Here is a 20819-nt window from a genome sequence, read left to right as displayed (position 1 = left end):
CTATCCCATCAGGCCTGGGGATAAGATTCTAATCCACCCCACCCGAATGCTGAATGAAAGTTGTGTTTTATCTTTTTATTTTTTATTTACGCACTGTCTTATGTTTTATCTTGCACCTCAGGGAAAAGGGCGGCCTATAAATAACAAATAAATTCTAAATTCCTCCAGATGCTATAAATCTTCAACAGAAACTCCTATGCACTAAGAGGCTTTGCAAAGAAGCTTCAAACAGAAATTCCTTTGCACTCTGAAAAGCATTTTGTCAAGCTCATTTTCTTCACTGATATTTTACGCTGATCTGGTCAGCGTTGGGAAATCAGCACCCCCCCTCACCAGCCCCCTCTCTGGGGTGCTGGTGATTTATTTTAAAAGGAGATTTGGGATAATGTCAGTGTTCCAAATATCATGCAAATTAAATCAGAGTCCAAGGCAGAGCTATCCTTAAAGTTGCGATTTAATAGGACAGACATGTTGGCAACCATCTGTGGAAAATCCCAAATCTGAAAACTTCCTGGGATTCCACCCAGTTGAAAGTTCATGATCTTATCCCCACACCCATAAATCCATCACATGGTCCAATCTTCTTTGGCCATGCTGGCATCTCCACCCAGCTGGTTCTGGTCAAGTGCAGAAGTGCGGAGACAAAAGATGACCTTGGCTTCTAGAAAGGAATGACAACAACACATTCCACAATTCTACTCCTTTCTATTCCCCCTCCCAATTACTACGCTAATGAAACAGCATAGGAAAATAATAGAGAGTGTGGCAGGCCAAAAATCCCAAAAGGAATATAACTGCAGGCCTGACAACGCACCTTTTTCCCTCAAAAAGAGGCTGAAAATCTGGGTGCATCTCATACACTGAATACAACATTTTTTGTATCCCAAAACCCTGCCCCCTTCACCAAAATGGCTGTGTATAGCCTTTAGGAGGCTTTCAGAGTACTTCTGGGGTCTGGAGAGGCCAGAAATGAGGGGGAAATGGGCCATTTTTTGCTTAATTTTGCCGCCCCCCCCCAGCACCAGGAGCACTCTACAAGCCTCCTAAAGGCTATTCATGCTTTCTTTCTTTTTTAAAAAATGGGCCCATTTTCATGAAAAACGGGCCATTTTTGGGAGGTCTGCAGAGTTGAAAAACTTTGTTTTTTAATTTGCCTCTTCAAAATCTTGGTGCGTCTTATACTCCAGTGCATCTTATATTCCAAAAATACGGTGTGTACGTGTGTGTGTGTGTGTGTGTGTGTGTACGTGTGTGTATGTACATATATATATATATATATATATATATATATATATATATATATATGTGTGTGTGTGTGTGTGTGTGTGTGTGTGTGTGTGTGTGTGTGTGTGTGTGTGTAGATATATATGTGTGTATGTATATTTGTGTATATATGTATATATGTATGTGTATATATATGTCTCAAATCAATGCATGAAACAGTGTGGTACCTGGGTGTCATAAATTCTAATACAAATAAAGCTAATAAAGCTAATCATAATTATTACATTCAGTCAATTTATGTATTTCTAATAATAATACACATTTATATTAGGTTACAGTCTATCATTGTTCAATCATTCCATGTTTTCTCTTCTTATTACTTTCATTTTGTTATATAAAAATATATACACTAATATTCCCCTTCTCTTATTTCTATCATTTATTCTAGCTTTTATTCATATCACCCTTTATTAAACAACCTTTTCTTTCTTTCCTATCTGACTTCTAATCATATTACCTATCTAAAAAATAGAGGAGAGAGGGAGAGAGGGAGAGAGAGAGAGAGAGAGAGAGAAGCAAAAGCAAATCAGAACAACAATAAAAAGAAACCATTCATCCATTATCTCTTGCCTGCTTCAATACTTTAATTGCTATGCTTTAAAAAAAGAGAGGAAAAAGGAATGGCAAATCAATACAACAATTAAAAATATCTATCCATCGTCTCTTGCCTGCTTCAATACTTTAATTGCTATGCTATTTTTACCCTAACCCTAACCCAAATTCCTCTCTTCAATCTTTATCTCTGTCTATACCTGTTTCTTGGATGTTCAATCTAGGTATTCCTCCCACCTTTATGGAGGATGGGATGTCAGAAAGAGGGACAGGTCTGCAGTGCCCAGCCATGGCTTTAAGAGGTTCAGTAGGGAAAAGGGAGCTGGCTCCATCAAATCTTGCACATCCACCCAAGAGGTCGTGCTTAGAGAAAGCCCTCACCAAGAACGCTTGTCCTTCTGCCAATCTCCCCCCTCTATGTCTCTCTCTCTGGGTATCTCTCTCTGTCTCTGCATCTCTTCTCTCTCTCTATTTCTCAGAAAGCTGCAGCTGGGCCAAGCCAGCAAGCTCTCCTTGGGTCACTTCACTACTCATTTTATTTCTTCTTTTGGAAATCAGGCTGGCTGTGGAATGATCGCTTCCCTTCAGGTGACCCCCCTCCCACTTCTTCTCCTTACATGACTACCTGTGGTGCATCCAGGAGGGTGCACAAATGTGGGGAGACCCTCCTTAAGTGAGGACCAAATGCAGCAAAGGCACACGGAGGACTGCGGGATGCTCACTTAAAGAGAGTCTTAACAGGACACAAAAGGATGTGGCTTTTCTCCTGCACTAAGGCTCCAGCCATTGCCTTGATGTGTCATTCCCCCCCCCTTGGCGGAGCACAGAGGGAACGAGATCCCAAAGCAGCAGCAAGGAAGACTGCCTTACTCACAAATGTGGCATGAAGGAAGGTACAGGGCTGCTTCACTCCTGCACTAAGGCTTCAGCCATCACCTTGCCCTGTCTCCCCCCACACAGTTCTTTGGCTGAGTATGGAGGGTGCAAGCTCTCGCCCCAAGCGGCAGGACACAAAGGCTGCCTTATGGACAAATTTAGTGCAAAAGCAGATATAGGACTGCTTAAGAAGTATCTCCTCCCTGTGCGCACTCTCCTGGCCCCACCACACCCAGCCAAGGGGTCTGGAGGGTCACTGGAACCTTAGTACAGGAGCAAAGTGGCCCTGTACCTGCCTTCATGCCACATTTGCACGTAAGGCAGCCTTTGCTTCCTGCAGGTTCAGGCTGGAACTCGTGCCCTCTGCACATGGCTGGACAGTTGGAGGGAGACACAGCAAGGCAATGGCCAGAGCCTTTGTCCAGGAGCGAAGTGGCCTTGTATCTGCCATTGCACCATATTGGTGCATAAGGCAGCCTTTGATTCCTGTCTTTTCAGGCTGGAGCTTGTGCCCTCTGTGCTCAGGCAAAGAGTGCTGGGGGACGGTAACAGGGCAAAGCGATGGTCGGAGCCTTAGTGCAGGAGAAAAGCCACATCAAATTTTATACCCCTCAGATAGGGTTCGTAACTTAGGAGTCCTCCTGGATCCACAGCTGACTCTCGACCATCATCTGTCGGCTGTGACCAGGGGGGCATTTGCCCAGGTTCGCCTGGTCCGCCAGTTACGACCCTACCTGAATCGGGAGGCTCTCACAACAGTCACTCGAGCCCTTGTGATCTCTAGGCTGGAATACTGCAATGTGCTCTACATGGGGCTGCCCCTGAAGTGCATCCGGCGACTGCAGTTAGTTCAGAATGCGGCCGCGCGAGTGATAGTGGGCGCACCTCGGTTCGCCCACATAACACCCATCCTCCGCGAGCTGCACTGGCTACCTGTTGATCTCCGGGTGCGCTTCAGGGTGCTGTTGACCACCTTTAAAGCCCTTCATGGTAGTGGATCTGAGTACTTGAGAGACCGCCTTCTGCCGATTACCTCCCTCCGACCGATAAGATCGCACAGACTGGGCCTCCTCCGAATCCCATCCGCCAGTCAATGTCGACTGGCGACTACACGGAGGAGAGCCTTTTCTGTTGCAGCTCTGACCCTGTGGAACAATCTCCCCATCGAGATACGCACCCTCACCACCGTCCAGGCCTTCCGCGCAGCCCTCAAGACCTGGCTATCCCAACAGGCCTGGGGATAAGCCTCTAATTTGCCCCACCTGAGTGTTGAATGTTGAATGCAAGTTGTGCTTTTATTATTTTATTTTGCTCACATATTGTTTATTTTGAATTGCATCCCCTCCCTAATGATTGTAAGCCGCCCTGAGTCCCCTCAGGGAAAAGGGCGGCCTATAAATCCTAATAAAATACTAAAAATACTAAAAAAAATACTTTTGCATCCTCTTAAGATCCTCCTTAACTGAGGGGATACCTCAGACAGACAGACAGACACACACACAGAGAGAGAGAAAGAGAGAGAGGGAGGGAGAGGGAGGGAGGGAGAGAGAGATACAGAGAGATAAAGTGAGGGAGGAGGAGACAGACATAGAGAGAGACACAGAGTGATACATAGAGAGGGGGGAGAAAGAGGAAGATAGAAAGAGGGAGAAAGATGGGGAGAGGGAGGGAGAGAGAAAGAGAGCAATGAGGGAGGGAGGGAGAGGGAGATAGGGAGAAAGAGAGAGATGGGAGAGAGAGAAAGAGATGGCAGGGGAGGAAGGGAGAAAAGGGGAGATAGAGAGGGAGAATGAGAAAGATGGAAGAGGGAGAGAAAAAGATGAGAGGGAGTTAGAGGGGGAAAGAGATGAGAGAGGGAGAGAGATGGGAGATCAGGAGATTGGGAGAGAGAGAGAAAGAATGAAAGAGATGAGAGAGAGGGAGGGAGATAGAGAGGGAGAAGAGAGATAGATACCTGTTTCCCATAGAAAATGGGAATAGCCATAAAACCTGGGTAGGCATGGCTGGGGATGGTCATGTGACTCAGAAGTGAGTGACATTGAGTTGGCCATGGCCACCCAGGTTTTGTGAGTCCCAGTCTTTTGTTTTCTGTGGGAAATGGGACCAAATGGCTCTTTGAATGTTTAAGATTGCAGACCCCTGAATTAGACATACCTAGTTCCTGCAACCATTCGTCATATGTTTTAGTCTCCAGTCCCCTAATCATCTTTGTTGCTCTTCTCTGCACTCTTTCTAGAGTCTCAACATCTTTTCTACATTGTGGCGACCATAACTGAATGCAGTATTCCAAGTGTGGCCTTACCAAGGGATTATAAAATGGTATTAACACTTCACATGATCTTGGACTTCCGCTGGGAGGGGCTTGCTGATGGGAGCTGATTGTTATAGCTCCCGAATCCCTGGTCGTGTTATCTGTTGGATGGCCAATCCATCAGCCATCTGATAGTTTGTTTACCTTTTTCTTTGGGCAAGAAGATAAGGTGAGCCATTCTGCTGGGCAAACTGCCAACCGATCCTCGCAGTTTGTTTCTGGGAGGGGGGGAAGGCCAGCCGAGTGGCAGAATTGTCTCCATGCCAGGAATTCCAACTGCGATTTGCAGTGTGAAGGAAACTCTCTCTTCCTCAGAACAAAATTTGATTTATTGAGTCCAAGGCGAACCGGTATATGGGAACTTTTAATTGTTTGTATTAAATCTTAGTTTCATTTTTACAAGAACTCCTTCTGATAACTTACCTACTAAAAAGACAGTTAATTTAGTATTAAATCACTCCTTTCCTTTGAAGTTGAAAATGCTGAAAAAGAAATTATTATGATACAGTATAGACAAATGGAACTTGCACTAAGAGTAAGGGGTTTGCGTGAAAACAATCAGGAAAACTTGAAACAGATTCTCTCAGAAGCTTTCGATAGCCTGATGGGAAGGCCAGGGGGTAACTTTGATTGGCAAATTGATAAGGTTTACCGCGCTAATTCTTGGCTGGTGAAGCAGAAGCAGCTTCCTCGGGACATTGTGATCTACTTTACTACAAGAGACATGAGGAATATGATATTGCAAGAGTCCTATTAAACCAAGCTTCAAATTGGGGGTCAGGAACTGACTGTTTTGAAAGAGATACCACATCAAATACTAAGATCCAGGAAAGACTATGCCTTTTTAGTTGAAGAACTTAAAAATCATCAGCTACAGTTCAGATGGGATGCACCATTTGGCCTAGCACTCATTTTCAAGGGGCAAAGATATTGTCTTAATTCTGTATGGAAAGCTCAAGATTTTTACCATAATATTTTGAAGGCACCATCTGGACCTAGAGAAAGAGAACAAGAAGGACAAACTACACAATTATCAACAAGGATGGATCATCTTTCTCTCTCAGAAGTACAAGGAGCCATGGAACAAAGGCCAAACCATGTGATTACTAGACGAATGGATCAACAATTAAAAAAACAACAATCCCAACAAACACCTGCCACCGGTCAAGACGCTACAGTTACCAGCTTAGAAGCAGTGGGAGGAGCCAGGCCAAAGGTTAAACTCCAGGATGTCCAGATGGCTCTAAAAACGCTTCAGGAAACCAAAGATGACAATTAAGCTTCTAACATGGAATGTCAACGGATTGAACTCTCCACAGAAAAGAGAGAAAATATTTCACTATCTTAAACAATTTGAAGAATGATATAATTTGCTTGCAAGAAACTCATATTAGATCAACTGATCAAAAATATTTGATTAATACAATCTGAGGACCCAGATTGTTGGGGGCAATATGCTGACTCTCTGTAAACCGCTTAGAGAGGCCTGAAAGGCCTATGAAGCGGTATATAAGTCTACTGCTATTGCTATTGCTATTGCTATTTGGACAACACTTCACAGCTTCTGCTACGGAGAAGAAAAATGGTATAGTTATATACTTAAGAAAAGACATGAAAGCTGAATTAATCGAAGCAGATCCCCACAGAAAATATATTGCAATAGACCTGGTATTAGAAGGGAAAAGGACATTGCTACTGGGAATATATGCTCCCAATCAACAACAAGATGGATTTTATAGAAAACTTCATGCCAAATTAGTACAGTGGGATTATAGGTCTTGCATACTACTGGGTGACTGGAACGGTGTTATGTACACTAAGAAAGATAAGAAGGTTTCTCGTCCAAATACTCAAATGCGAGCAAAACTACCTAAGTCCTTTTTAACACTGAAATTAAAAGATAAAGAAGAGTCGGAATATTATGAAATTTGGAACAATTGGTAGAAATGACTACAAAACAAGAATAAAATTAATTAAAATAAAATTAACGGCCTAGGTATAGAGAGATCTTGGACAAAGAAAAAAATACCCATAGTTAAAGAAGAGCAGAGGCAAAAATTGAATCAACCAATAACTTCAGGGGAAATTCAGCAGGTAATTAAGCAGTTAAAGGCAGGGAAGGCACCTGGCACAGATGGCTTGACAGTGGCTTACTATAAAAATTTACAATTAGAAATGGTAGAACCTCTTAAGGAATTATTTAATAAGATTCAAACGGAAGGTATGGTACCTGCATCTTGGAAGACAGCTTTTATATCCCTGATACCTAAAGAAGATCAAGATATTATTCAACCAAAAAACTATAGACCTATCTCATTACTTAATGTAGATTATAAAATCTTTACTAAAATACTAGCAAATAGGTTAATGTTGGTTATTCAACAATTGATTCACAATGACCAAACAGGTTTTATTCAAGGGAGACAAATGAGAAGTAATGTAAGATTAATTGTTAATGCACTAGAATACTTGGGAAAGAATAATCAAATTCCTGCTGCATTCATATTTCTGGATGCTGAGAAAGCCTTTGATCGAGTTAATTGGCAATTCCTGTTGAAAACACTGCAAAAAATGCAAATAGGAGAACATTTCTTACAATCAATTAAAGCAATATATCAACAGCAAACGGCTCAAATTATAGTTAATGGAAGTTTAACAGACTCTTTTCAAATTGAAAAAGGTACAGGACAGGGTTATCCCTTGTCTCCATTACTTATTATAACTTTGGAGATACTGTTGAACAAAATACGGGGCTTGGAGGGTCTAAAGGGAATTAAGATTAGGCAGCAAAAATATAGAGTGCGTGCTTTTGCGGATGACTTGGTTATAATATTAAACCAACTGCAGGAATCTAGTGTGATCTTAATGAATACGACTAACCAATACGGCCAAGTGTCAGGTTTTAAAATAAATTTAGGGAAAACAAAAATATTAGCTATAAATATGAATACTAAACAAAAGGAAAAACTAGGAGGAATGATAGGATGTGAAACAGTTAAGAAGGTCAAATATTTAGGAGTTAATATTTCAACCTCAAATGGGAAATTATATAAGTATAGTTATGAACCACTTTGGCATAGTATACAGAGAAAGATGAAAAAATGCGACAAGTTACAGTTATCTCTGCTGGAAAGAATAGCAGCAGTGAAAATGAATATATTATCTAAATTTTTATTTCTTTTCCAAATGCTACCTATACTTAAAAAAGATGTGAACCTGCTAGAATGGCAGAAGGGTATTAATAAATTTCTATGGGCAGGAAAGAAGCCGAGAGTAAAGCTAAAAATAATACAAGATGTGCTTGAGAGGGGAGCTTTGAAATTACCCAACCTAAAATTATATTATGATGCAGTAGTATTATCTGTAATTAGTGATTGAATTGATTTAACTAATGATAGGATACTTAATATCGAGGGGTATGATCTGGTATACGATTGGCATGCTTACCTGTTATACAACAAAGAAGTGGACAAAAATTTTAAAAGTCATATTTTAAGGAATGCTTTACTGCGGGTTTGGAAAAAATATCAATATAAATTAAATGATAAGATACCCATGTGGGCAATTCCTAGACACGCAATAGAAAATATGAACATAGCACAAAAACAGGATATAATTACTTACAGACAGCTTCTTACCCTAGAAAGGGGTGTATTACAACTAAAATCCTTAGATATATTAAAAGAGGAAAAGGTAATTCAAACATGGTTCCAGTATGGACAGCTACAGGCCAGGTGGAAAACAGATCAAAAAATTGGTTTCATGCAAGTCGAGGATAATTTATTTAAACAAATAAGAGATCAAAGTTTAATGCATATAAAGAGAATATACAATGTATTAGTGCAGATGGATTCCGAAACAGAACTAGTTAAAGACTGTACGATAAAGTGGGCTCAAAATATTGAAGAACCAATAATGTTGGATACATGGGAAAGAATTTGGATAAGAAATGTAAAATTTACACAAGCCCAAAACCTGAGAGAAAATTTTTATAAGATGTTTTCTAAAAAGCTGGATCCTAAAAAGCTGGCTTCTATGTATCTGAATCTACAACCCAAATGCTGGAGATGTGGTTCTCTCGATGCTACATATTTTCATATATGGTGGACTTGCCAAAAGGTTAAGGCATTTTGGATAAAAATATGATGGATTACGCAAAATGTTCTTTAAAAAAGGATAAAGTTTACTCCTCAGTTATTTTTGTTAGGTATAATTACCAACTATACAGCGGTAGAGATTAATTTGATTTTGCACTTAATAACTGCAGCAAGATTGTTGGTGGCGCAACACTGGAAGAAGGAAGACTTGCCTACAATTCACAAATGGACATTGAAAGTCACAAATTTAGCCGAGATGGCTAAAATATCTGCATATCTTAGGGACCACTCAAACGAGAGATATAAACGTGACTGGAAAAAATGGATTGATTATAAACAAAATAAATACGGGACTAAGAAATTCCAGATAGCTTATGATTAAGCAATAGCAATAGCAGTAGACTTATATACCACTTCATAGGGCTTTCAGCCCTCTCTAAGCGGTTTACAGAGAGTCAGCATATTGCCCCCAACAATCTGGGTCCTCATTTTACCCACCTCGGAAGGATGGAAGGCTGAGTCAACCCTGAGCCGGTGAGATTTGAACCGCTGAACTGCTGATCTAGCAGTAGCCTGCAGTGCTGCATTTAACCACTGCGCCACCTTGGCTTAAGATCAGGAATGATTTAAATTGTTTAAAGTTAGCTTAGCAAGGAGGAGCTAAGTTCAATGTAAAGATGTTATCAATTTTTTATTCTTTTTTCCAATATATTTTAGACTGTTTTTTGTTAAAAATCTATACCGTGTACGGGTCCTGGGAAGTTGGGGGAGGGAAGGCTGGGGGGGTTGGGGGGGAGGGTGGGGGGGAGGGTCATATATCAGGTTTGACGAGACGTGTTAGATTTTAATGTAATTTGACTCCACGTGTATACTGTCTTCTCTTATATTTTCATTACTATTAGCATCATTATTTTTTCTTTAAAACTAGGATATGTTAAGCATATTGATATGAAGCGGAAATACACCAATTAGAGGAGGAGTGAGAAACAGAAGGGAGAAGAAATATGGGAAGAGAGGGATAGAGAGCCAAGAGCCAAGGTGGCGCAGTGGTTAAATGCAGCACTGCAGGCTACTGCTAGATCAGCAGGTCAGCGGTTCAAATCTCACCGGCTCAGGGTTGACTCAGCCTTCCATCCTTCCGAGGTGGGTAAAATGAGGACCCAGATTGTTGGGGGCAATATGCTGACTCTTTGTAAAACCGCTTAGAGGGGCCTGAAAGGCCTATGAAGCGGTATATAAGTCTACTGCTATTGCTATAGAGAGAGGGTAAGGGGGGGCGATGAGGAGGATGAGGATAAGGAGGAGTGGAATGTAGAGAGAGGAGAAGGAGAAAGGAAGGGGAAGTAGGGTAGGAAAGGATGATGGAGGGAAGATAGGAAGTTGGAGAGAGGTAGTAGAAAGAGGTGTATGGAGAGTAGAAGAGCTATAATGGGTTTTTATTTTTCTGGGCATTTTTGACAAGAGGAACTGATGTAATTATCTTTTAATACTATATGATACTGGCTATGTATAGTATACATGTGATTGTATGTTATGAAAATGGAAATATTTTTTTTTAAAAAAAGTAAAAAAAAACCACTTCACATGATCTTGATTCTATCCCTTTGTTTATGCAGCCTAGAACAGTGTTGGGTTTTTTGGCAGCTGCTGCACACTGCTGGCTCATATTTAAATGGTTGTCCACTAGGATTCCAAGATCCCTCTCACTGTTACTACTATTGGGGAAGGTACCACATATACTGTACCTGTACATTTTGTTTTTCTTGCCTAAATGTAGAACCTTACTTTTTTCACCATTGAATTTTATTTTGTTAGATAGTGCCCAATGTTCAAGCCTTTCAAGATCTTTCTGTATCTTAAGCCTAACTTCTGGAGTATTGACTATTCCTACCAGCTTGGTGTCATCTGCAAATTTGATGAGTTCCCAATCTATCCCCTCGTCCAAGTCATTGATGAGGATGTTGCAGAATACTGGTCTAAAACAGAACTTTGTGGCACTCCACTGCATATTTCCCTCCATGTAGATGCAATTCCATTGAGGACTACATGCTGAATGCAGTTGATCAGCCAGTTACAAATTCATCTGGCGGTGATGCTGTCTAACCCACATATTTCTACCTTTTCTATTATATTAGTAGGTTATGGGCTACTTTATCAAATGCCTTATTGGAGTCCAAGTAAATTATATCGACAACATTCCTCTGGTCCACTGATTTTGTCACTTTGTCAAAGAATGCAATAAGATTAGTCTGGCATATATCTGTTTTTGACATGTTGGCTTTTGGTTATTACTTTGCTTACTTCTAGATATTCGCTGATTCATTGCTTGATTATCTTTTCCAGAATCTTCCCTGGTATTGAGGTCAGTCTGATAGGTCTGTGGTTTCCTGGATTTATTCCCACTCCCTTTTTTTTTGAATATGGGAGCTATATCAGCTCTTTTCCAGCCCTCTAGCAGTTCCCCGGTGTGAACTGCTAGAGGGATATAGTTCAGTGGTTCTGAGATCTTGTCTGCCAGTTCCTTTAGAACCCTGGGATGTAATGCATCTGGTCCTGGTGATTTGAACTCCTCAGTTTCTTTCCTATTTGAACTTGTGTTTTTAATCTGTTTTTTGTGGTGCTGTTGTAAAGTTTCATAACAATGCCATTCCTGATTCATAATAAGTGAGCCAATGTCTTGATACAAAAACCAGTGATTTATTAACAACTTCATTAGGCATTCTTCATTAGGCAATATTTATTCTCAGCCATTTGTTTGCTCTCTTTATCTGCTTCTGAACTTTGCCCCTGTTCCTTTCCTACCCTCAGCCTGTGTCATAAATCATGTTGCCCAATAGATACACCCATCTCAACCAAGCTACTGTAATCTGAGATCTGGCTCTGCCGATGGTATGCGTGGAATGTCAACACAGAGAGTTGACATCTGGCTCCACTTACTTTTCAAAACCAATCTCTGTGAGCAAAAACAATTTGAATACAAGTATAGGATTCAAGACTACATCCTCCCCACAGCCTTATTTGGATTTTTTTTAATGGAATCTTTCTATAAAGTGATCAGCCTGGATATTTCTACTCATTACCCAAAATGCCTCTGACAAGGGGTCAGATTGCTTTTAGCATTGACATCCTATCAATCAAGCTGACTGAGGAAGGGGGATCCCTTGGATACTCAGGTATGCCACTCACTATTTTCAAAACGCCCTGTGCTGCTGTGAGCAGCATTATTGTACACAACCTCAGCAAAAGACAACAGGTCTGCCCAATTGGACTGCTGATAGTTCACTTAGCACCTCAGGTACTTCTCCACCATAGCATTCAGTCTCTCTGCCCCCTCATTGCTGCTCGGGTGAAAAGCTGAGCTAAGACCCTGGGGTGACCCAATGGACCACAGGAAGTCCCTCCAGAATTTACCCATGAACTGGACCCCTCAGTCTAAAATAATTCTTTGAGGTACTCCATGCAGTCAGTAGATATGCTTCACAAACAGTTTGGTTCTGCTACTGGTTGCAGCAGTCCAGGGTTTTTCCCTGGTCGCCTCTTCATTGTGGCGCATATGGTGCAACTTTTCACGTAACTGTCCACATCTTTCTTTATTTTGGGCCACCAGAACTGCCTCCAGGCTAAGTGTAAAGTCTTTAGGAATCCAAAGTGGCCTGCAGGTTTGGCATTGAGGCTCCTCTGGAGAATTAGGGTGGGTAGGGATTTCGGAACATAGAGTTTCATCCCCTTCCATGCGAGGTCATCTCTTTTTGTCAAGATGTGTTGAGTTATTTTGAAACCAGGGGTCTGCTAGCAGTTCAACTTTGAGTCTCATGGTTAGGTCTCCTGCTGGTTGGTTGTGCCGGTCACAGCATTGTCATCTGATGGTCACTTGGGCAGCTATTTGGGTACAGGGAATGATGCCATCCACCACCTGCTCCCATTCACATTTGTGCTGGGGCATTGCAGGAGAGGGCGTCAGCTAGAAAGTTCCTCTGTCCTGGAATGTGCTTTAGTATGAAGTCGAAGCAGTTGAAATATCGAACCTATTGGACTTGTTTGGGTGATAGTTTCCACGGGGTCCTGAGAGCCTCCAGATTTTTAAGGTTAGTAGAGAACAGTTTCTGCCCCTCTTCCAACAGGTGTCTCAAGGTTAACAGCGCCTTTTCCCATGCAGCCCATCGTCTCTTTGTGTCTGTGAGCTTGCGGGAGGTATAGGCATAGAGTTGTAAGTTTCCTTGGTTGTTTCTTTAGAGTAGCACCACTCCCACTGCCATGTCACTGGCATCTGCTTGGATTATGAAGGGTTGCTCGGGGTCAGGATGCTTCAGCACCGGTTCCTTTGCATACACTTCTTTTAGTGTCTCAAATGCCTTTTGGTAGGTTATGTACCACTGTAGAGGTTATCCCGGGTGAAGTTTTTTCCTGGGCTGCCTGTCTTTAAGAAGTCTGTCATGGGTTTGGCAATCTTTGCAAAGGAGGGGGTGAATTGCCTATAGAAGTTCGTGAACCCTAAAAAGCTTTCTAGCTGTCTCTGGGTGCAAGGAGGTTGCCAGCCTAGGATGACTTGTACTTTGGCTGGGTCCATCTTTATTCCCTCATTTTACACTCAGTAAAGTAGGTAGTCTAGTTGTGCATGGTGGAATTCACATTTTGATAGATTGAAGTTTTTCCAGTACCTGTTGGACCAGGGGTATGTGGTCATTCATAGTTCTGTGTAGATGAGGATGTCATTCAGGTAGACGAGGACCCCCTTGTAGAGGTGCTCATGCAACATCTCATTTATTAACTGCATGAACACTCCTGGGGCTCCCTGCAGTCCGAAAGGCATCACTTTGAATTGGAAGCTCCCTAGGGGGCAGTTGAACACTGTTTTCCACTCATCTCCTTCCCTGATCCATATTCGATCGTAAGCCTCTCTGAAGTCTAGTTTGTTGAAGACATTTCCCTTGGCCAAGTGAGATAGCATGTCCTTCATGAGGGGAAAGGGTATAAATTATGTACACACACTGCATTGATTCCTCTAAAGTCCACACTCATAATTCCATCTTTTTTCTTTTTGAAGAGGACTGTTGCCACTACCCGTGGCTTGACTGGCTGAATGAACCCTCATGCTAGGTTTTTGTCTATGTATTTGCACATTTCTTGCATTTCCTGGGGCGACATGGCGTACAGTTTGGATTTGGATAGTTTTGCCCCAGGGATGATTTTGATGGCACAATCTGCCTCACCGTGGGGGGGGGGGGGAGAATGTTGCACTCGGTCTCACTGAATACTTCTGCGAGATCCTGATATTCCCCTGGGATATGTTCGGTCTCTGGGGTTTTGTTGGATGTGGCTCCCAGATGTTCTGGTGAGCTCTTTTGGGGGGTTCCCTGCTTGGGTGGTGTTTCTGCTTGCTGGCATGGAAGGGGTTGGGTCCCCTTTTCTATCCTAAGTCTGTGGGTACCCTCTTGCCACCAGATGATCAGTCCCCACTTGTCTAGCCAGGAGAGTCCCAGTATGACTGAATCTGTCATTTTGGGGGCTATTATGAATCAAATTACTTCCCAGTGATCCACTAGTTCTAGTCTCACTGGTTCGGTCAGGTGGGGTGGCATAGGCTCCCCCTATTAGGGACCCATCAACCTGTTTGAACTGGATTGGGCCAATCATTTTGCTCTGATCCCCAGTTTCAGGACTGTGGTCAGGTTGATCAAGCATCTAGTGCAGCCTATTAGGGCTTGAAAATCCCCCTGGCTTCCTCTTTTTGGGGCTGTGAGGCATATTGTAAAAAGGAAAGGGTAAATTGGTCCTCTCACCTTTAGGTCATTTTTGCCCTCGTCGTCACTGTCATAGGATTCTGGTGACTGGTTGTTGTTGCCTGGGGTTCCCCCCGCTTCTTCATCTAGGTGGGGAGGGACCCAGGATGTGTGGGCGGCCTGTTTGTGGCCTTATTCCAGTCATGTCCTGGGTAGCGGCTCTCGCCTTGGCATCAAGGTTGGGGTTATGCACGCAGATGCTATGTAGCCAACTTCCTGCATCTGTAGCATTTCAGTGGACTTTGAGGAGGGGCTGGTTTTGGGGCCCATTGTGTTGCTGTGGGTTCCCATCGGCCAGGCATTTTCAGGTTGAGTTGACCTCTCTTTTTCATGTCTGGTGGCTTTCTCATGTCGTTAGAGTGCAATCTACCATCGACTTTTACTGCTACTTGGAACCACTCAGAGAATCACTTTGGGATGTCACGGTAGGCAGTTACTTGGGCAATCCGTCTGTCCAGACTCGTTCTGAAAAAATACACTAACTGACCCTCTAGCAAAGGGGGTAGCCTTCCAATGACTCTCCTGAATTTGTGGATGTGCTCTTTGATGGAGCAGCCCCTCTGCTTTAGATTGCTGAGCTCATCTTCCTCATGCAGGTCCCCCTCCATCTCCTCAAATCTGGCCTCTAGCAGTCATAGGAAGTCATCTATGCCTTGCAGTTGGGGGGCTGAGGGCTGCTAGCCATTCCCTTGCTTCTCCCCCTAGTCCCTCTGTGATAGTATTCACTATGGCTCTGGGGATGAATAGAGGTGTCCATAGCATTCTAGGTGGATCTCAGCTGAGTCAAGGAATAGGGCTAACTGGTCTGAGTTCCCATCAAACTTTCCTCTGAACCTGGGTGGTTCAATCAGCACTGCTCTTCCCTCCTACTGTCGGCCTCTGTATGCTTCTGTTTGATATGTCTGAAGATACTCAGTTCTAATTTGGAGGGAGGGGGGAGATTTTCTGCCCTGGGTAGCCTTCCTGCTATGTGGGAGAGGCACTGGTTTCATCTTCCTTCTGATGGGTGGAGAAGGGGGCTGGGTTCCCGTGTGCTTCTCGTCACCTCAAGAGGATCCACTGTTACTCCCCTCTCTTTTGGCATGCATAATGGCCTTTCTTCACGGAGGGTGACCCAGTCAAATTTCTCCCTCTGTTGCTCTATAGAACTTCTCAGAGGCTCCATTTGGGGCTTTGGGGGCCTGGCTTGATTCCAGTCCAGCATCCCCTCCACTCTTCCAAGCTCGCTTAGGATCTTTCCCTTTTTCTGGCATAGGGGTGGGGTGGGGGCTCAACTTTAGCTGTTTTAGGGGTTGAATACTCATCTCCTCTTGCTTTCCCCATCTCAGCTTTGATGTCTGAGGTCAGGCTGCACTCCAGCTCAATCAGGCTTTCTTCAGATAGCTAGCCTTTTGCCATGGTCTTCTGAGTTCCCTTTAGGCATCCCTGATTTATAAAAGCAAGAAATGGCTGTCTGTAACATTTCCTAACAATGCCATTCCTGATTCATGATAAGCGAGCCAATGTCTTGATACAAAAACCAGTGATTTATTAACAATTTCATTAGGCATTCTTCATTAGGCAATATTTATTTGCAGCCATTTCTTTGGTATCTGCTTCTGAACTTTGCTCCTGTTCCTTTCTTCCCCTCAGCCTGTGTCATAAATCATGTTGCCCAAAAGATACACTCATCTCAACCCAGTTACTGTAATCTAAGATCTGGCTCTGCTGACCGTATGCGTGGAATGTCAACATGGAGAGTTTACAACTGTTTTTGATAGGTTGGACTGCTTTTTCCCTTTGTGTAAAGGCAGATGCAAAAAATGAGTTAAGTAGTTCTGCTTTCCCCCTGTTGCTTGTCACCTTCTTGCCACCTTCTCCCAGCAATGGCCCAATTGTTTCCTTGACTTTTTTCTTGTTTTTAACATGTTGGAAGAAGCTTTTTTGTTATTTTTTTTAACTTTTGTTGCAAGCCTTTGTTTATTGTAAGCTTTAACTTTCCTCACTTCATTTTTATGGGCTCAGGCTATTTGCTGATATTCTGCCTTAGTTATTTCCCCCTTTTTCCTTTTTCTTTCAATTTGTCAGAGAGTTTTTATGCAGCCATGCTGGTTTCTTTTCAGAGCTATTATTTTTCTTTTTCATTGGTATCATGCTAGACTGGGCTTTTATAATCTCACTTTTCAAAATTTCCCAAGTTTCTTAAGTTGTTTTCCTCTTGATTCTCATCCATGGAATTCTTCCCAAGCTTTCTCTAAGTTTATTGAAATTAGCTCTCTTAAAGTCCAAGACTCTAGTTTGACTTTATTCTATTACTTCTGCTTGCATAATGTTGAATTCCAATATTGCCTGATCATTTGCCCCCAAGGTTAATGTAGCTTCAACACCTTCTATCATTTCATCTCTGTTAGTGAGAATTAAGTCCAATATGGCTGATCCCCTTGTTCCCTTCTGTACTTTTTAGGAAACAAAGCTGTTTGCTAGGCTTGTTAGGAACCTGTTGGATCTTCCACTTGGTGCAGAGTTTTTCTTCCAGTTGATGTCAGGGTAGTTTAAAAAACCCATTACTATTGTGATGTGCTTCCTACATACCTTAGTTAGCTGACTAGCAAAAAGTAATCACATTAAAAAAAACTTGTTTTCTCTCTTTAAATATTAATGGAAAACTCTTCCTTGTTCAAAGATAGGAAGGCAGGGATACTTCAGAGCTGCTTCCCATTGAGCTAAAATGTAAATCTAAAAGAAGACAAAGGATTCCAGTCAGAGCACAAATTGCTTCTATATTATTCAGGTCAAAATGTTACTGAGCTCCAAGCTTATCAAGAAATAGTGACTGCCTCAAAACTATAAAAAACTGAATTCAGGCATGGAATAAAAATATGTAATGATTATGGGAATTGATATAGTATTGTCTAACTCTGTATCACAGAATGACTGCCTTTATCTTTTAAAAGAACAAAATGGTTTATTTTCTCCTGAATATGTGGGACAAAATTGAGGGAATCTTTTCAGCATTTATGGGCATTATCTCTTTTGGCAATTGAGTTAGGGATGCAATAATTACGATTATTTTAATCAAGATTAATTACAAATGCAATGTAGATGAAGATGTAGATGTAGATGTAGATAAATTTATTTATAGGCCGCCCTTTTCCCTGAGGGGACTCAGGGCGGCTTACAACGTATAGGGAAGGGAGTACACACAATGACATATAAAGACAATACGTAATTAAAAATAGAAGCAACATTCATTCATCATTCGGGAGGGGACGGATTATAATCTTTAACCCCAGGCCTGACGGGATAGCCAGATCTTGAGGGCTGTGCGGAAGGTCTGGAGGGTGGTGAGGGTACGAATCTCCACGGGGAGATCGTTCCAAAGGGTCGGAGCTACTACTGAAAAGGCTCTCCTCCGCGTAGTTGCCAGTCGACACTGACTGGCGGATGGGACTCGGAGGAGGCCTAATCTGTGTGATCTAATAGGTCGCAAGGAGGTAATTGGCAGGAGGCGGTCTCTCAATGTCATTCTGAATCTTAACAACTAAATCTTAACAATTCATCAATGACTTCTTATAACAGGCATTACATTTTAGGTGAAAATGAGGCATACTGCAATATTTTCTATTAAAATATTTGTTTTTATTTTTAAATTTATTTTTATAAGCAAATTCCTGCACATTGAATCAATGATTTATTATGATTGCTATCCTTTCCATGTTTATTTGGAAAAAGGATGGCATACCATAGTATTCCCCTGTAACATCTTTGCTCCACGACTACACTGGCTCCCTGTGCTTGTACAGTACAATTGCAGGTACTGGTTTTCCCTATGAAGTATAGAACCAGATTACTTATGGTACTTCCTATCTCCAATCACTTATGCTTACCACACATATCTGACAGGATGGACATGATCTGGGTCTCTTTCTTGAAGCAGTATCATCTAATGGGTTCCAGCCAATATAATTTCCCTGTTGCAGCATCTTCCTTATGGAACAGCATTCTACCTATATAGCAGTAGCACTTAGACATATACCATTTCACAATGCTTTACAGCCCTCTCTAAGTGGTTTACAGAGTCAGCATATTGTTCAAACAATCTGGGTCCTCATTTTACTGACATTGGAAGGATGGAAGGCTAGATGCAGATTACTTAGCCTTGTTGGTGCTCTGGAAATCTGTAGAAATATGGTTACTATCTCAGGCATTAGGCTAAAATATTAGATGACCCCAGCTATACGACTGTAGGATTTTTAGGACTTTGACAGCATTGTATTCATGTTATTCTATTTATTTTTATTTGAATTATTTTGGGTTTGTTAGTTTTAATTTTGGTTAGTTTCCTGGATAAATAAATGTCTGCAATAGTTCTTCCTGGCTTCAACATCTAATATGCAACCTCTAAATATAGAAGCTTCACTTATTTTTCATGAATAATTAAAAGTAATACATATTCATCCTAAATTATATATATCTAAATAGCTTATACATATTGCAAAGAGGTGAATGACATGCAAAATGTAACCATGATGATTAATATTTCATATGCCTTCATTTATTACGGGCAGAAATAGCATATGCCAACTTAGTTTTAAGAAAGCAAGTAGTAGACTTCAGCTAAATGAAAGTAGCATTTCTTAATTTTTTTAGGCTTTGTGTCATTTCCAGCAACTGAAAACAATGGATATTTAACATTTTGATAATTCCACTAATGATTTTTATGTTCCCTTCCCCATTGTTTTGTCTTTTATTTTTGCTGTGGATGTAGAAGAAAAAGCAAAGAAAGAAGCAGAGGAGAATTCCCAACAGGGTACAGATGACAAGAAAACAGAAGAAAATGAAGGGAAAAAGGAAGCTGAAGATAACGTTACTACTAAGTCAGAGAAAAGTAAACAAGGGAATAAAGAGGGTTTCTCGGGAGATGGTAAGAGCACAAAAATCAATAAAAGTAACATAAATGGGATTCACCCAACTGGTGGTAACAAACATGGAACTTCTCAAAGAAAAAATGTAACTGAGATGGAAAAGGGGGCAGAGTCAAAACCAACAGGAGGAGAGTCAAAACAGCACGTACAGAATGGTGAGTACATCTGTCCTTTCATGGAACCATGAATTTACTGGCAAATTCACTTTTCACTAAGGTACTCCAAGACTGGTAGATGACTCACTTAGCAGGATATTTGTGTTAATTTTAAAGTAACATAGTACTGTAGTGACAGGGCAATGCTCGGTGTGTCCTAATAAATGGCTCTTGTGCCACCTATGTCACACATGCCATAGGTTTGCCATCACGGGCCGAAGTCATGATCATAGTGCCAACAACTGAAAAATAATCCTATCATACACAGAAATATAGATAGTTCAGATCCCATAGCCTTCTAGATTGGGGTGTCAAACTGGCAGCTCTGACTGGATGGTGGGGAATGGAAGGATTTATATTCCTTGAAAACAGCTGGTCATTTGCATTCTTTTAGCGGGTTGTCAAGGTCATCTGGAAGTTTATCTGTATCATCAGGGTCACCTCAGTGGTGCAGATTGGTGTGGAATCTTCTTGCAACTGTTGAAAGAACTGTGCTGTAGATTGGAGATAGATGATGTCATATTCCTCACCCTTTATTGAGAGAGGTCTGTTCAATTTTGACATAGATGGCCTCTTTCAAAGCAATGATCCTCTCTGTTCAAAATACGGACTTGGTTGTCTTCAAAAGAGTGGCCTGTGTGTTTAAAATGCACATGGATTGCCAAATCTAGTCCTGATGTGTTTGTTCTCCTATGTTGTGCCATGTATTTATGAAGTGGTTGCTTGGTTTCCCCAATGTACATGGCTAACGGCATTGTACTGCATATACCATGTTGCTCAGTTTTTGTCTGGTTGTTTTATTCTTGAGGTGAACAACTTCTGCCTTAGTGTATTTTTGGGTTTGAAGTGTACACGTATGT

General features: G+C 41.7%; 1 protein-coding gene across 1 annotated transcript in view; it reads left to right on the top strand.

The window, feature by feature from the left end:
• The window catches only part of PDE1C (phosphodiesterase 1C), a 477912-nt gene extending 457921 nt beyond the window's left edge, over window positions 1-19991 (top strand). Inside the window, exon 16 of the mRNA XM_087714401.1 lies at window positions 19648-19991. Within this exon, the coding sequence (XP_087570527.1) occupies window positions 19648-19991 (344 nt within the window). The remainder of the gene's footprint in view (window positions 1-19647) is intronic.
• Window positions 19992-20819: the final 828 nt, after the last annotated feature.

This window comes from Thamnophis sirtalis, unplaced genomic scaffold (assembly GCF_051295495.1).
Source record: "Thamnophis sirtalis isolate CommonGarterSnake01/CBP01778 unplaced genomic scaffold, rThaSir2_p1.2 scaffold_4, whole genome shotgun sequence".
Classification (NCBI taxonomy): Eukaryota; Metazoa; Chordata; class Lepidosauria; order Squamata; family Natricidae; genus Thamnophis; species Thamnophis sirtalis.
The sequence above is the reverse complement of the archived record's forward strand: the minus strand, read 5'-3'. Positions and strand labels throughout refer to the sequence as shown.